Below are 25,743 nucleotides of genomic sequence, written 5' to 3'. Positions count from 1 at the left end.
GTAACGGCACTGACACAACCGACACTTTCAAAAGGAAAGAGAAACTGCCCCAGAACAGTGAAAAGGCCAAAAACATAACAGCCAAGATAGCTGAATTCATCGCGTTGGATGACCAGCCGTTATCTGTTACCTTTTTGTTCTCATTGCATAAAGATCGGGAAAAATCGGTATTGGCAGATTGTCAAAATCAAATGATCGGAAGCAAAAAAAGGTGATCGGGACATCCCTAGTTGTATGTAATTATTAACAAATATACTAAGTCTGACATCTTCATTGACATTTTACAATCTTTCAGGGAACATCCTCTAATAAGCTCACTAAACAAATATCAGTTCACAGAAATGTTATTTCATGTTTACAAGTGGCATGTTTGTATTGAACAGGTTATTAAACAGTGGAATAAAACTATTTGAAACTATTGGAAAGCACGGAGAATGTGTGTGTATTGAGATGAACCATTAAGATGACATAAACATGAAGTCATGAACACTAACCCAGACATTAGTTGTTTAACTTGAACCTAAGACACTTGTAGCCTGTCTCTGCTGACGCACAATAAGGAGAATGTCAACAGACACCTGTCAACCCGCACTCTGCTGTTCCTCAGCACCGCCCCCCCCCCTCCCGCTGAAATTATGAATGAAAATCGTATAGTAATCATAGATAACACGGCAGGGTCCGTGACAGTTTGTTTTCATCTGATTTCAAATAAACAGAGTCTTGGTTTTTAGAATATTAAACTTGTTTTCACCAAATTCAGATGATAAATACAACTTTGAAGCTTGTAAACTTAACGTAACAACAGGCATAACAACAGCCGGTGTTTCTTGTGAGGGTTTCCCCGGGAAACAAACACAATACACACAAACGCGTCACAGATTACTTTCCGGTATTTGGCTGCCGAACGAAATCATGTATGCAGCTCACGATGTAACTAGGAGTCTAGTGGACGGTATCAGTACTACAAGTAAAACTATTATTATTATTTTTTAAATTAATTACGTTAAACTGAGGGCCGCAATAAGAGGATGTGCCAAAATTTGCCCATCCCTGATTTAGATAATCAGTGTGGAAGCACATAGAACGAGTCATCATAGAATCTATCAGCTGAAAGTGAAAGGGTGAATGATTTTACTGCAGATAATAACACAGGTGTGTGTACCTGTGCGGTTAAGCGTTGCCATGGAGAACATGGCTTCCTGATAGGCCTCCTTTACTTCCTCTTTGTTGACGACCAGCTTGATCTTGTTCCACCTTTCAGGCTGCAGAGATAAAAGAAGCAGGGTGTGAGGAGAGCTCAGAAACATGGGGATGTGATGCTGCACATGATGCTCAGTGTTCGGACCTGATCCAGCCACTGGTGAGCGTTCACAGCCACCTGCGTCCCCAGAGGCTTGGTCAGCACCAGGACGTCCCCCGGGACCGCCCCGTCTGGCCTGAATCAGAATTAGAGTTATTGTATTAGACCCGCAGCGGGGAAATATACAGCGTTACAGCAAAAGTGACATAGCAGATAAAAAAGTAGCTAACGTGTTAAATATAGAGAAAAAGCACACATTAGGAAAAAATAAATAAAGACAAATAAGTACTCATCCACAGCTAAAAAGTTAGCAGCAACACACACCACACATTAGCTGACGATTGGAAACCGTGCCTCTCTAAAGTTGATATTTTACAGTTTTTCATACAAAATGAAGTATAATATTCACTTAGCTATGAAATGGAGCATATTAGGCATGACATCCATTTTAATACCAGCACCATATAATGCAATAATACTATCTTTTAGATGTTGCGGCCAAAAGATTCATTTATTTTTTCTCCCAAAATGGTTTCAGTTTCAAAGGCTGATAAAGAACGTTATTATAACAGCATGGTATGAATGACTGAGACAAAGTAGCTGAGGTTAATTGTTAATAGGACCATGTTTAAATGTTAATCTGTACTGTCTGTACAAGATGCTAAAATCTAAAGTAAATTCCAGTTTATAGTCCCTGTGTGGAGCCATGTGAGAATGTTTTTTTGCCCCAAGATAACATGGGTTAAAAATTGTTTGACATTTTCTAGTCATTTTGTTGGTGAAGTATTCTTTTAACCTGTTAAGCCCCGAGCCTGTTTTTCAGGTCTCAGGCTCGAAAATGACATTCCCAGAACAAATGACCATATCTTCCCTTCTAAAAGGGTTAAATTAATAATCTTTTTTCTCAAAGTAATGATAAACCTGTGAGTTGGATGTAGAAAAGTCAGAATCAATATAGATTTATTTTTATTTTAAAGTAAATTCAGATTGAACATAGTAAAAAAAAATTAAATTATAGTGTCTGTCCAAAGAAAAAACATTACTTATAGTGAAAACCACCCTTGACTGATGGGAAAGTAGACGAAAAGCTTTAGGAATCCAAACTATAACATATAATAAGTACCCTGTATCGAGATTGATGCAAAACAAGTGAAATTTGACCTTTTTAAAGAGAGATTTAGCAACCAAAAAAAAACACTTGTGGGGTCATTTGGGTGGATTTACCATATCTCTGGTCCCCCTCGGTCGATTTTGGTGATTGACACCTCTTTTGAACCGTTAGAGCCAATAGAATCGAAGGGGATGTTCCTAAATCCACCAACACGTTAGCATTGAGGAGTGAGAGGGATGCGCACGCAGCTTGCCCAAACCAAAAAGCTATGTTACGCTCTGAAAACTGAAAACTAGGCTTATTGCCATAAATATGATTATGGATTATCAGTAATCATTTCAAAGTGACACAGACACATTAGATTAACCTTCAGCAGCGTTCTTATTGTTTTAATGCCATTGAACACAACTTTTGATCAGAAAACAGCAAAGGTAAGACAAATTTGCCGTTTTGGCTCCGTAAAGCTACGTTGTGTGTTGTCTGGGTTTGCCTTTGTTGCCCTGAGTTCTGGTCGCACAGTGATGCTACGTATACCTCTAGAATCTGTGGAATCTCAGCTTGAATCTGATATATTGTTTGTGCAGATCCGATAAGTAATGAAGTATTTCTACCGTGAGTTCTGTGCTAAGTGCGTTAGCATTTTTACGCTCAGGGCTAATTCAGAGGCTTGGTATTATCCTTGTGTTTCATTTAGCTAAAAAAATGTTCATATCGTCTGATAGCTGAGTTTCTTCCCGTTAAGTGGGTATGACACATTCATAGGTTGTTAAATGTTAAGAAGCCCTGAGACACAGTTTCGTGAAAAAAAAGCCCATAGCCCCCGCCGGTTTAACAGGTTAACCAATAAGACCCTTAGCGGGATATAAATATTGTCCAACCCAAAATGTAAGAGTTTGATTTAAAAAAAGTTACTGAAGGAAATAATTTGTTTGAATTCACAGACAAAAAGCTCAGTTATCAACGAGGCAGAGACACAGTCTCAGGAACTCACATGATGAACTCGTTAGGCTGGCAGACGACTGATGCGACCCCCCCCACGATGATCCAGGGGTTGATCACAGTCTGACCGCCCGTCACAGAAGTGCCCCCCTCCTCTGCTGCATCACGGAAGCCTTGAATCATGATCGGCATCACACGCTCACGGTCCTGTGACACACACACACACACACACACACACACACACACACACACACACACACACAACACACACACACACACACACACACACACCACACACACACACACACACACACACACACACACACACACACACACACACACACACACACACACACACACACACACACACACACACACACACACACACACACACACACACACACACACACACACACACACACACACACACACACACACACACACACACACACACACACACACACAATAAGGAGTCATGCAAGGAGACTTTATAACCCCGAAGAGTTCAACAGAAACAAACCAAAGCTTTGTTAAAAGCAGAGTTCTTACACCTTTTCCAAAGTCAAATTCAAGCACTTTTCAAGGTGCATTTTCAAGCTTTTCAAGCATCTTACAGCTGTAAATTACATATTTATATACTAGGGGTGTAACGGTACACGTACCCGTACCGAAATTATTCGGTACGAGCCCTTCGGTTCGGTACAGGTGTGTACCGAACGAATATAACGTTAAACGTAAAAAATTGAGAACGTGAACAACTTTTTGGAAGTAATCTCAGGTGCTGCGTCGCAGCATTCAGAGTAATTTGCTCACATTGGGTTCAACGCGTCAGAGCGAGCAAGTCATTTCATTGGATGAGAGGCATACTATGAGAGCTGGTCAGAGGGATGCGTTCAAATGTAGTCAGTAATTTGAGGAACTGTCGAAAATTAATGGCGAATGCAGATAAAGTTGAGCTCGAAAATCCTCCAGCATCATTGAAGTCTCCGGTTTGAGAACATTTTGGTTTCGCAGTTACGTACAAGGATGACGGACAAAGACAGGTGGACCGAACCAAAGCTGTTTGTCGGCATTGTTCAACTAAAATTGGTTACGCGGCTGGCAATACATCAAACTTGCACACTCATTTGAAAAGGCATCACCCGAACGTGAATATCACCGGTACCAAAAGAAAAAAGACTGAAGTGCAAACCCAACTCCCGCTAGCATGTAAGCCTCCACCACTCGCAGAGAGTTCAGACCGAGCCAAAGCTATTACAAACACCAAATATCCTTATGTTGCCATGTTAGCAAAGCGCTACCTGGCTGTATCTGCTACCTCTGTCCCTAGAGAGGATGTTCTCCACAGCAGGAGACATTGTTAGTGCCAGCAGATCTGCCCTTTCGGCAAGCAATGTGGACAGGTTCATCTTTCTTTAAAAAAACATGAAAATACAATGACAAGCAAGTCCTAATGTCAAACTGGCTGCTTGGGTGCTAGTACAGTTCAGTTCAAATACAGATTATTTCAGTTCATCGAAATGCTGCACCTTAATGTTTATTTTATTATATTTTGTATTTATTTGAGTGAATACATTATTCACAGTTTAATAATAATACAAAAATATATATATATATATATATATATATATATATGTTTTGTTTTGTGAAAAAAAATTCTGCTGTACCGAAAACGTACCGAACCGAACCGTGACCAAAAAACCGAGGTACGTACCGAACCGAAATGTTTGTGAACCGTTACACCCCTATTATATACATATACTCAAATGATTATTTTCCTACCTCACATTAAATCAGGTGTTCTTTATGCTATAAACAACCAAATGTGTGTTTCATAATAGCATTCTACACGAGGATGAACAATTAAAGAAAAGAAAGCTAAGTTTAATATTTCAAAATGAGTGACCCATCTGTACGTAGACTGGGCATCCCATATAACCTGGCTGAGCCAAATAACTTTTCAATACATTATTGATTACTATTTTTGAGGTACTTTTAGGTTGGCAGTAAACATAAGTCAGAGGTACATGTTGTACTTTTCCTCCACTACATGTATTTAATACTTGTAGTTACTTCACAGATGTGGATGAATGATGTGAAATATAACCAAGTGTTGAATCAGACTTTAGTTCCACCTGGAGTAAATCCACCAGCTACCCTGCAGTATACAAAGTCATTCAAACTAGCTGCACCTTTACCAGCTTTGAGAACACTTTCATGATCAATCTTTATAAAACATATCATATATATTATTCTGAAATGGACCAATCTGCACAATGACTACTTTTACTGTAGATACTTTCACTATATTTTGATGAGAATACTTTTTTACTTTTACTTGAGGAACATTTTGAATGCAGGACTTTTACTTTAACAGACTATTCCTACACTCTGGTACTTCTAATTTTACTCTAGTACAAGATCTGAGTACATCTACTTTTACTCTAGTACACGATCTGAGTACTTCTACTTTTACTCAAGTACAAGATCTGAGTACTTCTACTTTTACTCAAGTACAAGATCTGAGGACTTCTACTTTTACTCAAGTACAAGATCTGAGTACTTCTACTTTTACTCAAGTACAAGATCTGAGTACTTATTCCACCTCTGGTAGCATATTAGCCTGAATTGTAGCCACAAAATCACGCAGAGCTGCATAAAAATAGACTCACAAAGGTAACTAATATTTACAAATGCGTACAATGTTGACTACTCAAGACACCCGACTTATACATCTTCAAAGGAAGACTGTGTTCATTCTACAATTACATGATGGGATTAAAGCAAAATGTAGTTTTACTTGTATAATACTTCAAGATTTTATATAAAAGCCTGTTTCTAAAAGTATCAACCATAGCGAGGCGGTCAAATCCTCAGTTTAGAGATGTCCCGATCCGATCACGTGATCAGGGATCGGAGCCGATCACGTGATTTTCAAAAGATCGGGGAAAAAAAATCGGGGATCGGGATTTTTATTATTTTATTTAATGTTACAAAACAAAAATGACCTTGTTCACATCTTAAAGTCATCCTGAGGCCTTAGTTTTGGTTTAAAATGACTCAACATCATGTATGTGTTGCTTCTTTTAGGCTTGTTTTCAGACCAGGTTGCTTATTCCTCTCAAAGCAACAGAGTGGGCGCAGTGTCTAATAGTAGTAGTAAGCTAACGAGAGGCTACGTTCAGCTGGTGACTCGGGAGTCGGGACAGAGAAAATGTCAGGAGTTTGGAAGTATTATAAAACTGAAAGCGAAGGCAGTGTAACAGCCAGATGCAATGTTTGCAAGGAGGAGGTTCCACGTGGTGGAAAGAACAGAGCTACGTTCAACACGACCAATCTAATACGCCACGTGAGAAACAAACACCACCAACAACAGGACGAGTACACAGCGGCCACTCAGGTAACGGCACTGACACAACCGACACTTTCAGAGACTTTCAAAAGGAAAGAGAAACTGCCCCAGAACAGTGAAAAGGCCAAACACATAACAGCCAAGATAGTTGAATTCATCGCGTTGGATGACCAGCCGTTATCTGTTACCTTTTTGTTCTCTTAATGCATTGCATAAAGATCAGAAAAAATCGGTATCGGCAGATTGTCAAAATCAAATGATCGGAATCGGATCAGGAGCAAAAAAGGTGATCGGGACATCCCTACCTCAGTTTATAATTTATAACAACATACTAACAAGCTAGGTCTAATCACGCAACCTAGTCTCACGGCATTTCCTGTTATAGTCACGAAATAAATGTGATCTATTGATTCGTGTTCATTTTCATATGTTTTCAAATAAACAAAGTCTTGGCTTTCAGAATATTAAACTTGTTTCGGCACATTCAGATGATAAATACAACTTTGAAGCTTGTAACGGCATAATTACAAGCGGAGAACGGAGTAATTTAACGTCACAGCAGGCATAACAGCCGCAGGTGTTTCTTGCGCAAATGCAAAAATACACAAACACACTCGCGAGCTTCCCCCAGACCAGTAAAACAAACGAAAATGTGTCTTCGTGTCAATGTGACTGATTTCGATAGAGCAAGTTACATTTGGTTTAGGCACGAAACATACTACCAGTAGAAATACATTGCTTTCAAAATCGCTCTGTGTCGAATCAATAGATTATATTTCGTGACTATAACATGAAATGCCGTGAGTGCTTCATCCTCTGAACACCGCAGAATGGCGACTGTAACGCACATAACATAGGTACGCTCCTCTGAAATGATTGTCCCCTGAAATTATTATTATCCCTCATGGAGTTCGCTATTCAGCTCGCTAACGTTAGCTTAAACAAACGTAACATGCAACGTTAGCCTAATCTAAAATGCTCTACTACGGCGTACCTTTCATGTGGCTCGTCAGCGCAGACTCTCGCATCGTTATTTGTTGCAAACTTTGCAGGAGGCTACTCGTGGGCTTGACCCTCGTCTTAGCCATGGCTTGTATTTGTCTTCTGCTAGCCAACGCTCATTGAAACTGCAACCTCCTGGCACACAGTCATCTATCGCTCTCATCAGAATGCCCAGGTCACACGTAACACAAACACTTACACGTGCATAGCGCGGGAAGGCCGCAGCGGAGCTGTTTTATGTAAAAGCGAAGCAATTAAGCTCGCTCCGACTTCTTTATTTTCTTTTCATCTAAAAAGCGAAGTAAAGCATGTACAATTTCAAGCACTTTATCCCAAATTCAAGCACCATTCCCAAAATTCAAGCACTTTTCAAACCTTGAAAACACCTCGTACAATTTCAAGCATTTTCAAGGATTTCCAGCACCCGTACGAACCCTGTAAAAGGTATATGGCACTAAAATGTAGATCGGAGGAAACGTGACAATAATAACACCTTGACATCAACACAGGATCCCTCACCTTTTCATTCATCTTCTGGCTGACACTCAGCAGCATCAGCATGTTGTCACACTCTGTGATGCCCATGGCGTAGAGATCACTGAGGACGTTAGCACACGCTATCCTGCCCTGAGAGACAGACAGAAAGACAAAACATATAGTCAAAATATAAAACATGATATAGGTCAATGGTTGTGGTGTAAAAAGTTCTCCAACATCAATCTGCTGCTAAAACTGATGATTTTTAACAATGACAATCTGAATCATTCAGCTTCAAAATGGATAGTGGCTACCTTTGTAACTTTTTAATATTCATAACAAAATCAAACATGTAAAGGAGCTTTAGTTTGAAAGTCTGCTTATCCTCAATTTATTAAATTATTTCATTAAAGAACAAAAACAGAAAAAGGAAAATGATTACAGTGTTTTATTGTTTTTGGCTTTGGGGGGGAAACACACATCATCAAAGTCAAAAGTCAAAGTCAGCTTTATTGTCAAGAATTCTACATGTTGTACATCCAGAAATATCGAAATATTGTTTCTCGAGGTCCTACAGTGTGACATATATACATCAAACAACAACAAAAAAACAAAGGGCCTAGATAACCGGGGTATACAGTTTAAAATGTGAATAATATGTTAAAGTGTTCAGCGGAGATGGCAGAAAAGTGACTGGTGCTGGATGAGGGAGGTTGGGTGGGGGGGTGTGTGTGTGTGTGTGTGTGTGTGTGTGTGTGTGTGTGTGTGTGTGTGTGTGTGTGTTAGAGTCCAGGACCATTTGGGGCAGGGGAGAAAGGTCGGAGGCAGGGTAGAGAGTTCAGGGGAGAGATGTCAGAGGGGGGAGAGATGGGAGGGGAGAGAGTTCAGCATCCTGACTGCCTGGTGGAGGAAGCCATGTGAGTCATTCCTCTTACAAAACACTGTGGACCATTCACGTTCTACTTTATATTTATATTTTTACATTTTGTTGTTCATGGTATTTTGTCATAATCTTGCTGTAGATGTACCTTTTAAACATTTTGATTTATTTTGATCTTTGTTCAAATTAACATTTTCTTACAACCTAATTCCTCTTTCTGTGTGGAGCATTGCTCTGACCATTTCCTTTAGGTTGATAAGACCAATAGAATGGAAATGTGGAAGAATTGTCGATGGTTACCAGTAATCTGACTGAAAGAGTTGAAACTTGCTGATACTGAGGGACAGAGACTGATGGCTGGCTGGAGGTCCATCAGTGTGCTTCTGACCAAGTTCCACCTGTCAGGCTGTGCTTCAGAGCATGCTGTGCTTCAGAGCATCTTCTGCATGTAGATAGCAAGATCAACTGATATGAAGACGTGTTGCAGGCAGGCATGATCAGTGTCAGCTGAGTCAGTGATCCTGACCCCCCCCCCCATGTGAGTGGTAATTAAGGATATGAGATATATACACATCTCAGAAGTAATCCCTTACATAATGAAAAGTCTGCTTTTTAAAAAACAACGTTGCTCGGTTAAAATAAAAACTCAAAGTGGACCTATCATGCTATATTTGAAGCTCTTCTATGACATGATGATTTGCTAATGCTATCTTTTATAATTATGTTTGTTTAAACAGAGAGAGACTGAAGTGTTATACAATATAAGTGTCCAGTTCCAAACATCTGTCATGAAACATTGAAAAAAATAGGTATATTAAAATAAGATTTTTCTAAAGAAATGTGAAGCTTTGTGCCGTACATCACTACTCCTTTCTTTACTGCTAAACACGCGCAAATAACAACAAAATAAAAAACAGTGCTGTTTTATGATACCTATATAACAAATATGATCCGTTTTTTGTACCTCTGCAGCTTGACCACATAAATGTGTCTATATGGGATAATAAAGTTCACCTTGGTTATAAGCAGGTACCTGGAATATGTGACTTTAAGAGAACATTTATGGTGATTTGAAATGGATAACTAAGTTACATTTTAAGACAGGAGCAGTTCTGTTCATAACAGACAGTAACCTTCACCGTCAGGTGGCAGGTGGACTGTAGCCTGTTGTATGTATGCAGGAGTGACTACTACATTACTGCATTTGCAGAAACAGGCTGTCATACAAATTGTTTTGCAAGATTTGATATTTGATCGTCCTCACCTATGTGCTTTCAAGCATGGGAGTGTGACGTTCTTCTCACCTGGCTAATCACAACATGTAAAATCCTTACATTGATACTGCACAATTTAAAGTGAGAGTTCTCAGAACAATATATTTGGTAAATTTACTTTTGCTGAATCTGTTTTACATGTGAAACACAGAGTAGGCCACTCAGCCCCAACACTGGTCCTCCTCATGTCAAGGGAGGGCAGCACAAAGCATTAGTCACATTAGTAATGAACAGGACTTCACAGAAACCTTCTGAATCATCCTGTAGTAGGAAAGTATATTTACTGCAGTATACATGATATTACAATTAGGGCACTAAATGACTCATTTTAATACATTTTGCATATGATATGGCAAATGCAAAGCGCACTGAGCAGTGTATTATAATTGATTTGAATAGTACATTTTACTCTAACTTTGCTCTTTAATATTCTTAAACACTACATCATGCCCGAATGAAGTTTAGGGTGGCTGTTTGTTGCTGATTTTCCATCACAAATACATTCCTGTTTGGACCGCCTTACTTCCTGCACAGGGTACTAATGGAGAGCTTCACAGAGGAATCCACCTGGCAGAGCGGGAACTCACCATCATGTAAGGATCCTCCACCAGAGGGTAGAAGAAGTCTGTGGTCTGCACCAGGGAGAGGCCTCCATGCCTCAGAGGGATCACACAGCAGTCCATCCCCACACCTGAGACACGCAGGGAGCAGGGAGAGATAGATATTATACAATCACTATTAACAACTAATAGCTATGAACAAATAGCTCACTTTCTCTTTTATATTTAAATGAACTTCTTGCTGTATTTCCCTCGCAATAGCACTAAACAATTTTTACATAAATGTTTTACTAGTTTAAGGCAGATGTAGGAGCCATTTTATGGGTGTTGTTGGTGTCTCAGTTTACTTTATTTATATGTATAGTGCAATACTATTTTGAACACTTGATGGCGGGGTTTAGCTGCACCGGGCAGAGAAGGCGTACTCGAGTCCTGGGTTGCGGTCGAATAGTCCAAAAATCAGCTCCTAACGTCTAACCCTATCGTCTATTCCTTGACCTCTGAGTGAAACGTCACGGGGTTAAGGGATAGTGGATAGGAGAATTCAAAAGGACTTAGGAGAAGAGACTGCGGTACTTTAGAGAATCCGACTGCACTTTCACTATCCCACGTGTTTATGATGCGCCAGGGGACGTCATGAATGTGCGTCTGCTGCTGTGGGGAAACTATGGAAACTACAGTTTTCTATACAGCGGACTACAACATGGATGTTTAATAAGAGCGAGGGACTACTGTAAACTCATCTAGAGACTCTGCACCGTGCTCTGATGCTGTTGCTTTGCTTTATGAACATGGACAACAGAGAAACATATTCTTCATGACCAAAGTTGGAATTGAAATAAAAAAGGAAAGTGAAACTTATGCTCGTCACCCTCTCCCTCCGGTCCACATTAATACAAATGATCCCAAAGATTGTATGAACTATGAAAAGATCTTAAAATCAATACAAATGTATTTATTCTAAACATTAGTCCTTAACATCTATCACTGTGTATATCATCATTCAAACATATTTTAAAAGTTGAACAACCCCCACACAGCTCAGTGAAGACTAGGGATGTAACGATATACCGAATATCGCGGTAAATAAACGTCCCAATACTGTCGTGAGACTGACAAAATCTACCGTGATTTAAAAAAAAATATTTTTTTTTAAAAAACACTTTTTTTTGTTTTAAACCTTTATTTAACCAGGTGGTCCCATTGAGATCATCAATCTCTTTTTCAAGAGAGACCTGTCTAACATGGCAGCAAGTAGGTTACAACATGAACATAAAACAACAGAACACAAAAGGACATCGTATTTGTTAGGGAAATTATTGTCCTAGACTCCTAGATATGACGTACATGACCAACCCTGACGTCTGTTTATCTCCTTTATGGACATAGGCTGCTTCAGCCATAATGTTATTGTTCCCATTCTGTGACCGGGCAACACTAGGTCACAGATGGTCTATTGTTGTGGGTGCACTGGGACACTTCCTTCTTTGTTGTTTGTGGACTCCAAGGTATGAAATCTTCGAGGCCATAAGTGACGGACGCAAGTGACTCAGTGTGCCCAACTGTCTAAGCTATCTTATCAAAATATGTTGATTACTCTCTCTAAAACCAGTTAAATGGGCTAACAAGAGAGAGGCGCTCCAGAATTGACGTGGCAACTCTCCCGTGCAGTCAGATCGTGACTGCTGTGACTTGTGATGTGAATCCTCCGGCCGAAACTCCAAATAAATCATCAGTGTTTGACATCGAAGCTCCTGCTCTACCGTGTCTCTTACCTGAGTCGGTGACTCCCACTACATTGCTGATACACAGAAGTTTCCCTTACAGTATTTACAGTGCTACATTTACACACCTAGAGACATTGACAAGTACCAACAGTATATGTATATCTCGCCCTGTCAATAAGCCTCACCTTCTTGGCGGAGAGACAATGCAGTTTGACCCACTGCTGTCACCCATGGCCAAAGCATATCTCTCCGTCCCACTGAGGTGGCGTTAGACTTTTTCGCTGTCCGTCATTTTGACAGACAGGATTGTAAAATGTCCGTCATAATCCCTTATTACCCGTCGGGTCTGAACAGTTCACGAGAGAGCACGCTCGTGAACTGTCAACGGGGGGGGGGGCGGTGTTATGCCGTGTGCATGCACCTCGCGGGAGCACGCACAGCGTAAAGCAAAACCTCCCAGACATGTATTGATCTGTACGGCAAAGTACGGTTTGGAAACTATATCATTTCCTTTTGGAGGGCATGCATACCACGGCATAACACCAGAGTCTCGCTGCGGGGAAACGTTGGCGCTGTTCCGAGTTTGTTCTAATCTGTCAAAATGACTGCTTTCAGATTTTTCCGTCATTGTTAAATAAAATATTCGGTTAACGCGACCACTGCTGTCCCAGCAACATCAGTACCAAGCGAGAGAGTTTTTTCCAGAGCAGGGGATATTGTAAACGCCCAAACATCCCAGCTTATAAATACCTGGAAATGTGGACATTCTCATATTCCTAAAAACCTGTCTGATGATGCTGAGTGAGTGACTAGTGAGTTTGAGTTGAGTTACTTGAAAAACTAAAGTGAAACTTGATTTATCTTATTGCAGGGTCTGATTATTAAATGTCCTTGTTTATTTGTGAGATGCAGTGGCACAAAGAAAATGCCTACTTTGTTTGGTAGTACTATAGGTACAAAAACACTGGTTTTCTTGTTCCAGTCTGTTACTGTCACTTGGTTTTTGACACTTTAAAATACTGCTATCCTACTAAAATGCTGTACAAATCCGATTTATTATTTAATAAAGAAACATTTTTCGAGTAAAAAATGTTTTTATTGACATTTTTTTTTCTTTTCCCTTTATTATTCAATATCGCGATAAATACCGTACCGTGGACTTGTTATCGCGATATTATCGTACCGTGAGTTTTTGGTATCGTTACATCCTTAGTGAAGACTGTGAAATGTTGACTTTATTTGATCATTTCAGTAAAAACTAAAGTTCATATTTCTCTTTTTGATTATAATACTGATGAACGTTCAGAACAAAGCACTTTGGCAACTTACCACATACGTTTTAAAATGCTTAATAAGCACCGTAACTTTCCAACACACTCTCACTCCCTAAGCGTCCAATAACGACGTTTGGTCAGTGTCCGTGGCGTCCAGTTGTGACGCTCCTAGGCTCCTTCAGCGTCATAAAGGGACGCAAATAGCGTTCAACTGATTGCTGTGTAATGTATTCCCATCTGCGGCGGTATTTGACGCTCAGGGAAGCACAGCATTGTGTCGGCTGCCCTTAAAGGCAATGTGAGCGTCCATTCCCATTGGATAACGGAGAATTGTACACCCGGAAGTAAGTATTCCTCTTACTGTCGATTGATTTTACAGTGATATCTGCACTACTCATCGACTAAAAAACACCAAAAGTCCAAACGATAGCTGGGGATTCTGGGTAGTGTAGTGTCTTCTGCCATCCTTTACTCCGAAAAAATATTTGTTTCTCCGAATCGAAGGGGAAAAATACAAAAGCATTGCACACAATTTAAACCAATCAATGTTGTGTAATTAACAAGGATAATCTGGTGTTTTTTAGTCGATGAGTAGTGCAGATATCACTGTAAAATCAATCGACAGTAAGGGGAATACTTACTTCCGGGTGTACAATTCTCCGTTATCCAATGGGAATGGACGCTCACATTGCCTTTAAGGGCAGCCGACACAAACGAATGCCGTGCTTCCATGAGCGTCAAATCCCGCCGGCAGATGGGAATACATTGCAATCAGTTGAAAGCTATTTGCGTCACTTTATGACGCTGAAGGAGCCTAGGAGCGTCACAACTGGACGCCACGGACACTGACCAAACGTCGTTATTGAACGCTTAGGGAGTGAGAGTGTGTTGAACTTTCATGATATAATTTCTCCGTCATAATCGGTTGTTTCCGTGAACGGCCGACTATTGAGTGACGGCAAACGCTGCGGCTGCAAGGCATTGTGGGGCAGCATTTTCTCCTCTCTTTTCGGTGAGGGAGGTCCAGTGGTTCCTAAGCTAAAGGAGGTTATAAAGGAAGTTTGAAACCTCCTTTCCTATCACCTAGAGCAGTGTTTCTCAAACTTTTTCATGCCAAGGACCACTTAACCAATAAAAAAACACTCGCGGACCACCTAACTCCACAAATATCCAAAAACACATTGTTTTTTACAAATCGCCTGAAAATGGTACAAACAAGTGGCCACATGTGTGATGAAGGTGTTTATCTGGGCTATATCATGCAATTGAAAGTGAAACTCCATTGCGGAGATATTCCCGCGAGAGTGCGGAAAACTTAAATTAATTAATTAATTTCAAATGTGAAATTTTACCAATATACTCACGGACCACTAGGGGGCGCTCACGGACCACCAGTGGTCCGCGGACCACACTTTGAGAAGCACTGACCTGAGAGAATTCGAACGGCTCTTATCATGGCTGCCACTGAGGGACTTCCGGGTCATTTCACTCCGTTAGGAAGGTTCCTAAGCTAAATGGACTATTCGACTTCAGCCCTGGACTCGGACTCGAGTCGGACTTGAGTGCCGATTTCCAGGACTCGTGACTCGACTCGCGCACTGATTGACGCGACTTGGACTCGTGAATTCTCGCGCACGATGACTTGGACTCGGACTCGTGAATTCTTACGTACGCTGACTTGGACTCGTGAATTCTCGCTTACGCTAACTTGGACTCGTGAATTTTCCCTTACGCTAACTTGGACTCGTGAATTTTCCCCCCCACGATGACTCGGACTCGACTTGTACATTGACGCTTCGACTTGGACTTGAGCAAGTTTTCTCTGGAGTCTGATGTCCTCTATCTTGGCATGTTCACGTACTGGGCCCCGCTATTCCAGTCTAGAGATGTCTAGAGACACACCCCGCATCGTGCTGTATGCTTTCACACATTCTGCTTCCACATTGGAAAAGAGCAGCGCAAAATGTTCGTTATGTGGAAACAAGATTGAAGAGAAGGCTCCATAGCACATTACTCTAAGGATCGAGATCAGACATACAGGCTGTCTTGAACACTATCATCAGAGTAATGTGATCTAATCAATAAATAAAGATTCAGCCGATAACACGAAAGCACATGGCTACTTAACATGCAGAATTATGTCATTTTGCATGTTAACTAGCCATTTGCTTTTTGGGGCAAAATCTTTATCAGTAAACCGATTTAACCGGTAAAAGTTCCTTCAAAATAAGAGTCCCGATCTTATTACTATCAAAATAAAAGTGCAAAACGAAAACTTTACCATAGTATTGGCATACAAATATAATCACTTCTCTAAAAGGTAACTCATTTTAAATATAGTTGGACATATTAAAAGGTAATTTACAATAATAATAATATTAGTAATAAGCTTTATATTTGTATAGCACCTAGTACTAGAATTGTAGCCAAACTCGCTTCACAGCAGTTCAATAGACAGATTAGTATAACATGACAGGATAAAAGCAATGTAGAGGAGCAGCTACATTTCAACACATATATCCACGAAAGATTAATACATGAAGACTTGTGACTCGGACTCTTCTTAGGTGACTCTGACTTGGACTCGGACTCGAACACAGGTAATGATGACTTGGACTCGACTACGACTCTCCCTTGGTGACTCGGACTCGAAGAGTGGTGACTCGAGAGTGACTTGGACTTGTGAATTAGTGACTTGACTACAACACTGGCACCGGGTGTATAAAAGGGGTCACAGGTGACAGGAAAGGACGAGGACACAGGCATACCGATTCTACCAGCCCGGCAGATGCTCACCACAAATATTGACAGTAATTAAACCTTGGTATGTAAACGCTAAATAAAACATCATTCTAAACTGCACCAAAGGACCAGAAATTCATCTGTTTGTGTCTGCGTCTGGATCACTCTCCAACCCTCCTGTGAAGTAATGGCAAAAGGATATAGGACATTGGAACATTAAAATTGCCATTACAGCAGATGTGTATCTCTGTAGTTGGTGTTAAACTGTGGAATTCTGTACCAAGTGATTTAAATAGCTGTGTCAACATCTTCACACATATGGAAGCAAACAAGAGACAGAAGTATTTGAATTGTATTAGACACCGAATTTATAGCATTGAAAATAATTATTTGAAAATCATGTATCTAAATGTTTTTGCTCCGAATTTACCTATGTGAAATTAAAATGTAAAAATTCAAGTGAAAAAAATTCGAATGTTCAAATTCAGATCCCAAAAATTCGACGTCAAAAAATGCGGTGTATAAAATTCGATGTCCAAAATTGCGATGCAGCATCATCCGGGCTACAGGATAAGCAATCGAGCCCTAATGCAACTCCGACTTCTGGCCTATCAGAGCACGGCTTTGTCAGTCATGTGATCACAACAACCCGGGAGAAAAATGACGGAGAACAGCGGGGCTCGCCGCTCGGGTAAGTAGTCAGTTTGTGCTCTTTATTTTACAAGCAGTGAGGGCTCGACAGCATTTGTATCTTACATTAGCTAGCTAAATGAGTGAAGTAGCCTTGTGCCTTGCTGTTAGCAAGCTCCGTTACCATTAATTGAAGTGAATCACAACGTGTGTGTGTGTGTGTGTGTGTGTGTGTGTGGGTTGGTTGGTTGGGGGTGACGGTTTGCAAAGTAACGTAACGATCACTTCGGTTAGATAAGTCAAGTAGACCATGCTACACTATACAAAATACTCTCTTACAAAAGCCCTGCATTTAAACATGTTAATGTTACTTTAGTAAAAGTATGCTAGTATAATTAGGAAAGTGTTGTTAAAGTAGACACAAGTTATACCATTATATTATATCATTTGATTTATTGTTATTACCGATGCACGAGTTGACTTAACTGTTGTAGTTGGAGCTCATTTGAACAATGAGCTAACTAATTATTACTTTCATAATGGTGTAATGTGCCAACTATTTTCTACATTAATAGATGAAGGTCTGGTTTGTTCAAACTCTCAAAATAGTAGGACCAGAGCCCTAGAGACTCTAGGGCTCTGAGTAGGACATGCTGTCATAATTAGTCCGAAGCGATACCTTTACAATGTTAAAGCTGTTAGATAAATGTAGTGACGTAAAAACTAAAGTATTCAAGATAGTGTAGTGAAAAAGGGATGTTTTTTTTTAAAAATGTTACCAAAACAAAATCTCTTGTTTTGGACTGACAGTAATAATTCAAGAAATAGTAGATAAATAAATACACACACATCAATTTGTTGGGGATGGAACACAACAAATGGTGCTCTTACCTGTGATGCCTCCTCCACACATTATAACCAGACTGTATCATTCAAACTATAAGTAACAGTTCTAGCTACTTGACTTCAGACAAACAATTCAAAAGACAAAATCAACACAATTTATTGAAAGACCAATCTTTATTTCTCTCCTTTTGTTTGTGTTATTAAACCCTGTCAATCTAAATAACTGAGCAACTCAACAGTTAACTTTATATTTCTTATTGTCCAAAGCATCTATTACACTATTTGTTCCCCTCTCATATTCACAGGATGGATGATTAGAGACTTTGGGGGAAACCTCAGCTTTATGAACGTCCTGTCTGTTGCTTTGGCCAGAGAGGGCTGAGGGTCTTTCCCTCCTCGCAGGGAAAGACCCTGCAGGCCTGAGGGAGGAGGACCAAACCTGATGGAGGAGGACCTGCACCAGCTGCACCTACATAATGTAGCCCATGCTGGGCATAGCTGTTACCACCTGCACAGGCCTAGCCTGTCAATTAACAGATTAACATTTAGTGTAACTTATGTATATTATTTCGTTTTTATTTTAAAAAAATGGTGATGGTTCATGCTTGATAACTTTTAGTTCACATTTCAATAAATTGTATTTGCACTCCTTTTGTCCGTTATTCTTGCTGAAAATGTTAGATTACACATTCACATCTGACTGAAGATTGGCACCATTTAATTATGACGTTGCAAACTCTGCGGTACAAGGCACAAGTGATGTGAAGCTCAAAGTGAGGCAAATGCATTTGATGAGCTGACTTTTTTTTTTTGCCAAACTTTATAGGCCTGACAATAATCACACTGTCTCTGAGGTGCAACGTAAAACACAAAACAACACAAATGAAGTTCCAGCTTCTCCTTTCCCTCTTGGATGTTCTTCTGGACCCTCAGAGAAAGAGAACATGGTGAAGCAGTCCTGTCTCTCAGGCGTGTCCTTTCCTAACAGAAATATCAAAACACATATTATTGCTGAGCAAGTGTGTTATTTAAGAAAGAGGTGTGTTTGTTTGTTCATAAATATAATGATTTTCTTATTTTAATGTGTTTTTTAAATCCAACAGTGTACTGCAAAGATAATCAGATTATGAATAAACCGTTCTAAATTCATCAACATTGAAATAAATGTATTATTAAAATAATATTTAACTGTTATCAAAACTTAGTGCAACTGTAGAAGCTTGCTCTGTTCGGTTGTCTCACTGAAAGACAAAGGGTCGCAGCTCTCACTATGTTCAATAATATTTGCCTTAAATACATTGAAATGTGAAAGTTGAACAAAAAAGTGATGTTGCTTGGTAAAATGTAAATGTAACGTTTTGCTAAGAAAGTCCACTCAACATCACTGATGTGTGGGTGATCTAGTATTCACTCAGTCATGTTTAATTGCATGTATATCAGTGTATTGGAGTCATTACTTTATGCATTCTTTGTAAAGTATGAAAAAGGTGTACCTTGGAATCCGTGCTGAAGTTCTCTGCTGATAGGAGTCCAGATATGTCTCTCCTCCTCTGGTCCAGATATGTCTCTCCTCCTCTGGTCCAGCCTGTCTGGATCACCTTAAGGACACTTTGAACAAACAGATGTAAAGTTACATGCGTGGGTTACAGACTTCTTTACATGCAAACTACTTTTTATCTTCTTTTAAAACAAGTCATAATCTTATTGTTATACTTCAGAAATTGCTGGATATCACAGTCCTTATACTTTATCAGTTTGAGTATTATTGTGTAGGTCCTTTTTATTTTACTGTTACTTTGGATGAGGTTTTCATGAGTCAGTCAAGTTCATTTGTTTTCATATGCCATATTCATATGTATCACACACGTAAGGGTAAGACACAAACCTATTGAACAAATGCAATGCAATGGATAAGCTTAATTTCCACTGAAGTCACAGATAACGTCATATATAATATTTAAACAAATAATTTCCTTGTCACTAAAGCATTGACTACGCTATTCATCGTCCTTAAATGCAGGAATTAAGTTACATGTTCTGTTCTACAGCCACGATAAGGCTGTTTCTCAAGTGTGAGGATAATACAATTAAAAGAGGCATTGGTAATAATATTAAAAACAACAATGTTTGGGTCGTTCGTCGGATAGGCGGTTAGCTGCAATACATAACTCCAGTTCAACAAACCATATTACAATATCTAAGGGAGCGTTATTTCTGGACCATCTTGAAATGAGACGTTCATATTTTAAAGATACACACATTTCATTGTGAGGTTGATTTAATATACACTAAGCCTCTCTTCAACAATACGTTGAAGTTAGCTAGTCTATTTTATGCTATAGTAGAGCATAGCGAATTTAAATGAACCTTAACAATGCATACAGTAACCTAAATAGCAAACTAACTATCTAACGTACAAGGATGACCTTATTTTAGCAACCTCGCACAGAAGCCTTTTGGTATACAGTAGCATCCCACTTAATGTTTTACACTCTTGGATGCTACGCATAGCATCGTTAGCACAGATGGAGCTACGATTGCTCAAATGCTAACCCAACTCTAAACATTCATTAACGTTAGCTTAATAAAAAACACCAGTAACATAACATAAAGTACGCAGGGTTGACTTACCGAAGAAACTGCATTCATGGACGGTCTGTTTCAACCGCAGATAAATCCTATATTTGCAGGACGAATAGTCCACCAGGAGCCAACACAACAAACACTGCCGAGTTCAAGTAGTGTTCTCCTCATGCGCTGAGCTGCTGTAGCATCACGGAGCTAACCGTGAGACAGAGGAGCTAGGAGCAGCAGTCCCGTTGTCATGAAGGGGGAATCTAACTATACACAGAGGCCGAGGCTATATACAGGACGGTCCTGTACACAACGCCAAATGGCTATATACAGGACCGTCCTGTACACAGCTCTCTGAAATGGCTATATACAGGACCGTCCTGCACAGAAGCCCTGAAATGGCTATATACAGGACGGTCCTGTATATAAGGTCTCTGAAATGGCTATATACAGGACGGTCCTGTATATAAGGTCTCTGAATTGGCTATATACAGGACCGTCCTGTAAACAGCTCTCTGAAATGGCTATATACAGGACGGTCCTGTAGATAAGATATCTGAAATGGCTATATACAGGACGGTCCTGTAGATAAGATATCTGAAATGGCTATATACAGGACCGTCCTGCAGCTAACGTCAAATGACTATATAGACCGGGCTATTATAGCATGCTTAAGCAAGTTTCGCGGGTTGTAATGTAGGGATAGGATTCACAGATAAATATTCTCACGACAACATTATTTTCAATGAGTTTCCCCTCAATATAAAATTGTGGCAATTAAATCTCTTTCCATGCCAATTGCTTAGCTTTTTATGCTGATTTCAGTCTTTTTTTTGGCTTATCTTTTTATGTTGTTTCAATCATTTTCTACTTTATATTTTCCAATGCACAATGTTTTACTTGTAAAGGATATCACTGCATACTTTAAAGACTACTCGGTTTTATTAAAACTGAAGGTTTTTTTTTTAAAGAATACGCCGACATTTCGTTGACGTGTGATTTTGCATTGAAAGCAACACAAATCATTTATCGGCTACGCCGGCATTTTTATTTTAGAAATCGGGAGAAATCGTATTTTTTTTTTTTTTTTTTTATTTTATTTTTTTTATTATTTTTTTTTTTAAATTGTATGTAGTATGCTGTACATTTTTGTAATTTATCCTGCTGTAAACGTTAATTGTACACCAATTATATCCATATTTCTGTAGACTACATAAAAAGCGACTCGAATTTTCTGCCGATAAAGACGTGAAAATCCCATGAAATGTCAGGTTTCATTTCTAAAATTGGTGAAGGTCACCCTCTGGTTTCAAACTAGGGCTGCAACAAACGACTAATTTGATAATCGATTAATCGATTAATGAAACGATTAATCGATTATTCGGATCGTTAAGGTTTTAACTGCACTACTACTTATATCGATACTGCTTATCAATCCGGTCCTTTTAACGGTACTCTTATCGGTTCTTTTGACAAGAAATAAGGTAAACTAACTAAACAAATTGTGAACAAAACTAACATTGCTTTTTATTTTAATTAAATGCATAATATTTCACATCAAAAGAAACAACAATGTTTTAACAAATCATATTAAATAATGTGATGACAGAACTGTAAACAGAATAGCTGAAACTTTAACTAAATAAATAACTCAGTTTCCTCTAATCATTAACCCATGTTTGTATCACTGAGTTAACTCCGTGTGTTGCTGCTAGCATACATAACACCTGACGTGGAAACGTTACTCGTGGACGGAGCTACAGAGCTGCTAGAAAGACAGTGGAACCCGGTGCATTCCTCCGTGTGAATGTGGAGCACTTTTGATACATGTTTAGACAAATTGCTCGTGTTACCGCCCTTACATGCTAAACTCTTATTGCACTTTTGGTAACGAGCATTGTCCACATCGAGACGGCTAAAGTTTAACCACACCTCGGAGCGCGTTCTCTCCGCCATCTCCTCCGTGTGTGTGTGTGTTTGCTGCATGTAGCAGCTGCGTGTGTGTGTGAACTGCCCCGCCCCCTCGCAAGCAGGCTGGGGAGAGATCTTTCGTCTGAATTGGGAAGATCGAAAATACATTATAGACGCATTTTATAGTCATATTGCATATTAGAAACGGAGTTGGCGACACTAAGACTGCGATATAATGTTTATGTAGCAATAATACATATGACATATGTTTTAAATGTCTCCTGTACGGTCCTGTATATAGCCATTTCAGAGACCTTATATACAGGACCGTCCTGTATATAGCCATTTCAGAGGGTTGTGTACAAGACGGTCCTGTATATAGTCATTTGGCGTTGTGTACAGGACGGTCCTGTATATAGCCATTTCAGAGACCTTATATACAGGACCGTCCTGTATATAGCCACTCCCATATACAGAATATGTTTTTGTAGATCCAGGCTAGAAACATGTTCATTTTTTTTATGTTAAGTTGGACATTTTAACATAGGGTCTACGGGAATTGCTCCCATCTGCATCCATCGCCTATAGTTTGCAGCATTGGGCTTCACCGCACTGTCCCGGGGTTTGCCGCTTGGCTCTGATAGGCCAGATGTCGGTTTGATTGCATTAGGGCTCGATTGCTTATCCTGTATGAGTAGCCCGGATGAGGCTGCATCGCAATTTTTGACGTCGAATTTTACACACCGAATTTTTTGACATCGAATTTTAAACACCAAAATATTTGACGTCGAATTTTTTTCACTTGAATTTTTGGGATCTGAATTTGAACATTCAAATTTTTTTAACTTGAATTTTTACATTTTTATTTCACATAGATAAATTCGGAGCAAAACAAATTCAGATTCATTATTTTCAAAGTAATTATTTTCAATGCTATAAATTCGGTGTCTAATACAATTTGAATACTTCTGTCTCTTGTTTGCTTCCATACACACAGCTCTTTAACAAACAAGAAAGTGTATACAGCAGGATGAATTAGACCAGTGTTTCTCAAACTTTTTCATACCAAGGACCACTTAACCAATAAAAAAAACACTTGCGGACCACCTAACTCCACAAATATCCCAAAACAATAGGCCTGCTTACCACTCCAACAGTATATAACAAAGTACAGCCTAATAATGACAGCTTAACCTTCTCTATATCGCCTCGTTCACACATTAAATCAACAATACAAATACAACTACAGATTATATAAGCTTTTCGTTCAAATGCAATTTAAAATGCTCAGATTTTACACCTCTTATGAAATATAGACTACATTTATTGCTGAATTTATGTCCGAGCCAACAGACTCACAGATCGTTGGCAACTGAGAGAAATGCAAAATACACCACATGTAGTATGAAACAAACCTCCGCTTTGGATTTTCAAAACAAAATACAGTAAAACTATGGTCGCAGGCCCAAGTTTAACTCTCTGAGGTCTAAGCCATTTTTCCAGATGTTAGGCTCGCGTGGGCTTTTTTTTTTCTTCCTAAAAATGCTATTAAAACATGAACCTTGGTGACCATCGGGCTGGCCTGCGTGGTCTGCCTACAAAACAAACATAAAAACGTTTATGCAGCCCCAACAACAGCCTCTGATCATCAACAGACTTCATGCAATGCTTCATTTGATGCATATATTAGATAATAATCTCCATCTCACTCCTAAAACATCTAAATCTACTTCCAGCATGGATACATGTTCATAAAAGACATCCATTGTTTGTTTTATATACTTCTTGAAAGCAATCGTTTTTCTAGAACAGATTACAAATCGCCTGGAAATGGTACAAACAAGTGGCAACATGTGTGACGAAGGTGTTGCGCTGGGCTATATCATATCAAAGTTAAGCTCGCTCCATTGCGAAGATATTCCCGCGAGAGTGCGGAAAACAAAGTAATTTATTTCAAATGTGACATTTTACCAATATACTCACGGACCACTAGGGGGCACTCGCGGACCACGGACCACACTTTAAGAAGCATTGAATTCAGTGGTCGCCAACAGTCGATCGTGATCGACCGGTCGATCGCGAGTGTGGTGCGGGTAGATCGCGGAACGTTAAAAAAAAAAGTAACAAAAGAAAGAAAAATTAAATTAAAATAATAATGTTTGAAAAATACGTTTTTAGATGTAAACCTATCATCCACAACCCCGTTAGCAGGTGCCACTTGATTGACGTATATTTGAGACACCTCAATAATATAATACATTAACTGTGCTTTACGTGAACCTCATCATGACACAAGAGAGGACGGCAGGACTGCAATTTCCTGTGTTCGGTGAATGCAACAGAGGCACGTCACCAGACCAATCAGAGAGTTGCATGGAAATACACGTGTGCTTGTGTCATTCAAAAGATTATTTCCGCGGCACACCTTCATATCATTATAGTTATACAAACAATAAGAGAATAAATGAAAAACAGGTATGAAATACTATATGGCAGTAAAACAAGAATACAGTTTGAAAGGGGAGTGATTTGTAAAATATCCATAAAGAAAAAGTAAATCTGTTTACAGTTGTGTTTCATCTGGGTGCTGAGAGGTGTATCCATAGATCTCTTCATGTTGCTCTCAAAGTGCACCAGATTGATGCTTTTAACTTCAATATTTAAAAAATATCTTCCCAGGTGAGCATCCCCCCGGACCCCCCTAGAGGAGGTGAGGACCCCCCTAGAGGAGGTGAGGTCCGCCCCCCACTCATAAAAAATAGCACTTTACCCCTTCCTATATGCCGTGAGCTGATTATGGAGCCTTCATTGTAACAGTCATTCAGATGCAATTAGCCTATAAAAGGCCTCAAATTGGAAGCACTGTCTGGGCCGTCTTTTTCACTCAATTCTGCAATAGGTAGATCTCGCCTTTCACCTAGGCCGAGGATCTTGGGCTTAAAAAGGTTGGTGACCACTGAATTAGACAGTATGAAGATGTCCGGTAACCTGTTTCTCTCATGGTAGATTGTTGTGTTGACTTTAGATTGTGTTTTTGGTTTCCTGTTACTGTAAGTACTTGTAAGCAGCTGTGATTGACAGACGAACGATTTTTAAGTAAGGGGTAAAATAGGACTTTCTTCTCCCTGCTCCTTTTCATCATGG

The 25,743-nt window shown here is 39.6% G+C and overlaps 1 protein-coding gene across 1 annotated transcript in view; it reads right to left on the bottom strand.

Annotated features, from left to right (window-relative positions):
* sephs3 (selenophosphate synthetase 3) overlaps positions 1-25,743 on the bottom strand; it is a 31,359-nt gene that overhangs the window by 4,227 nt on the left and 1,389 nt on the right. The window contains exons 2-6 of the mRNA XM_034208674.1: positions 10,923-11,026; positions 8,224-8,331; positions 3,403-3,557; positions 1,346-1,436; positions 1,163-1,262 (exon numbers count right to left, since the gene is read on the bottom strand). Of these exons, the coding sequence (XP_034064565.1) occupies positions 1,163-1,262; positions 1,346-1,436; positions 3,403-3,557; positions 8,224-8,331; positions 10,923-11,026 (558 nt within the window). The remainder of the gene's footprint in view (positions 1-1,162; positions 1,263-1,345; positions 1,437-3,402; positions 3,558-8,223; positions 8,332-10,922; positions 11,027-25,743) is intronic.

This window comes from Gymnodraco acuticeps, unplaced genomic scaffold, assembly GCF_902827175.1.
Source record: "Gymnodraco acuticeps unplaced genomic scaffold, fGymAcu1.1, whole genome shotgun sequence".
Classification (NCBI taxonomy): domain Eukaryota; kingdom Metazoa; phylum Chordata; class Actinopteri; order Perciformes; family Bathydraconidae; genus Gymnodraco; species Gymnodraco acuticeps.
The sequence above is the reverse complement of the archived record's forward strand: the minus strand, read 5'-3'. Positions and strand labels throughout refer to the sequence as shown.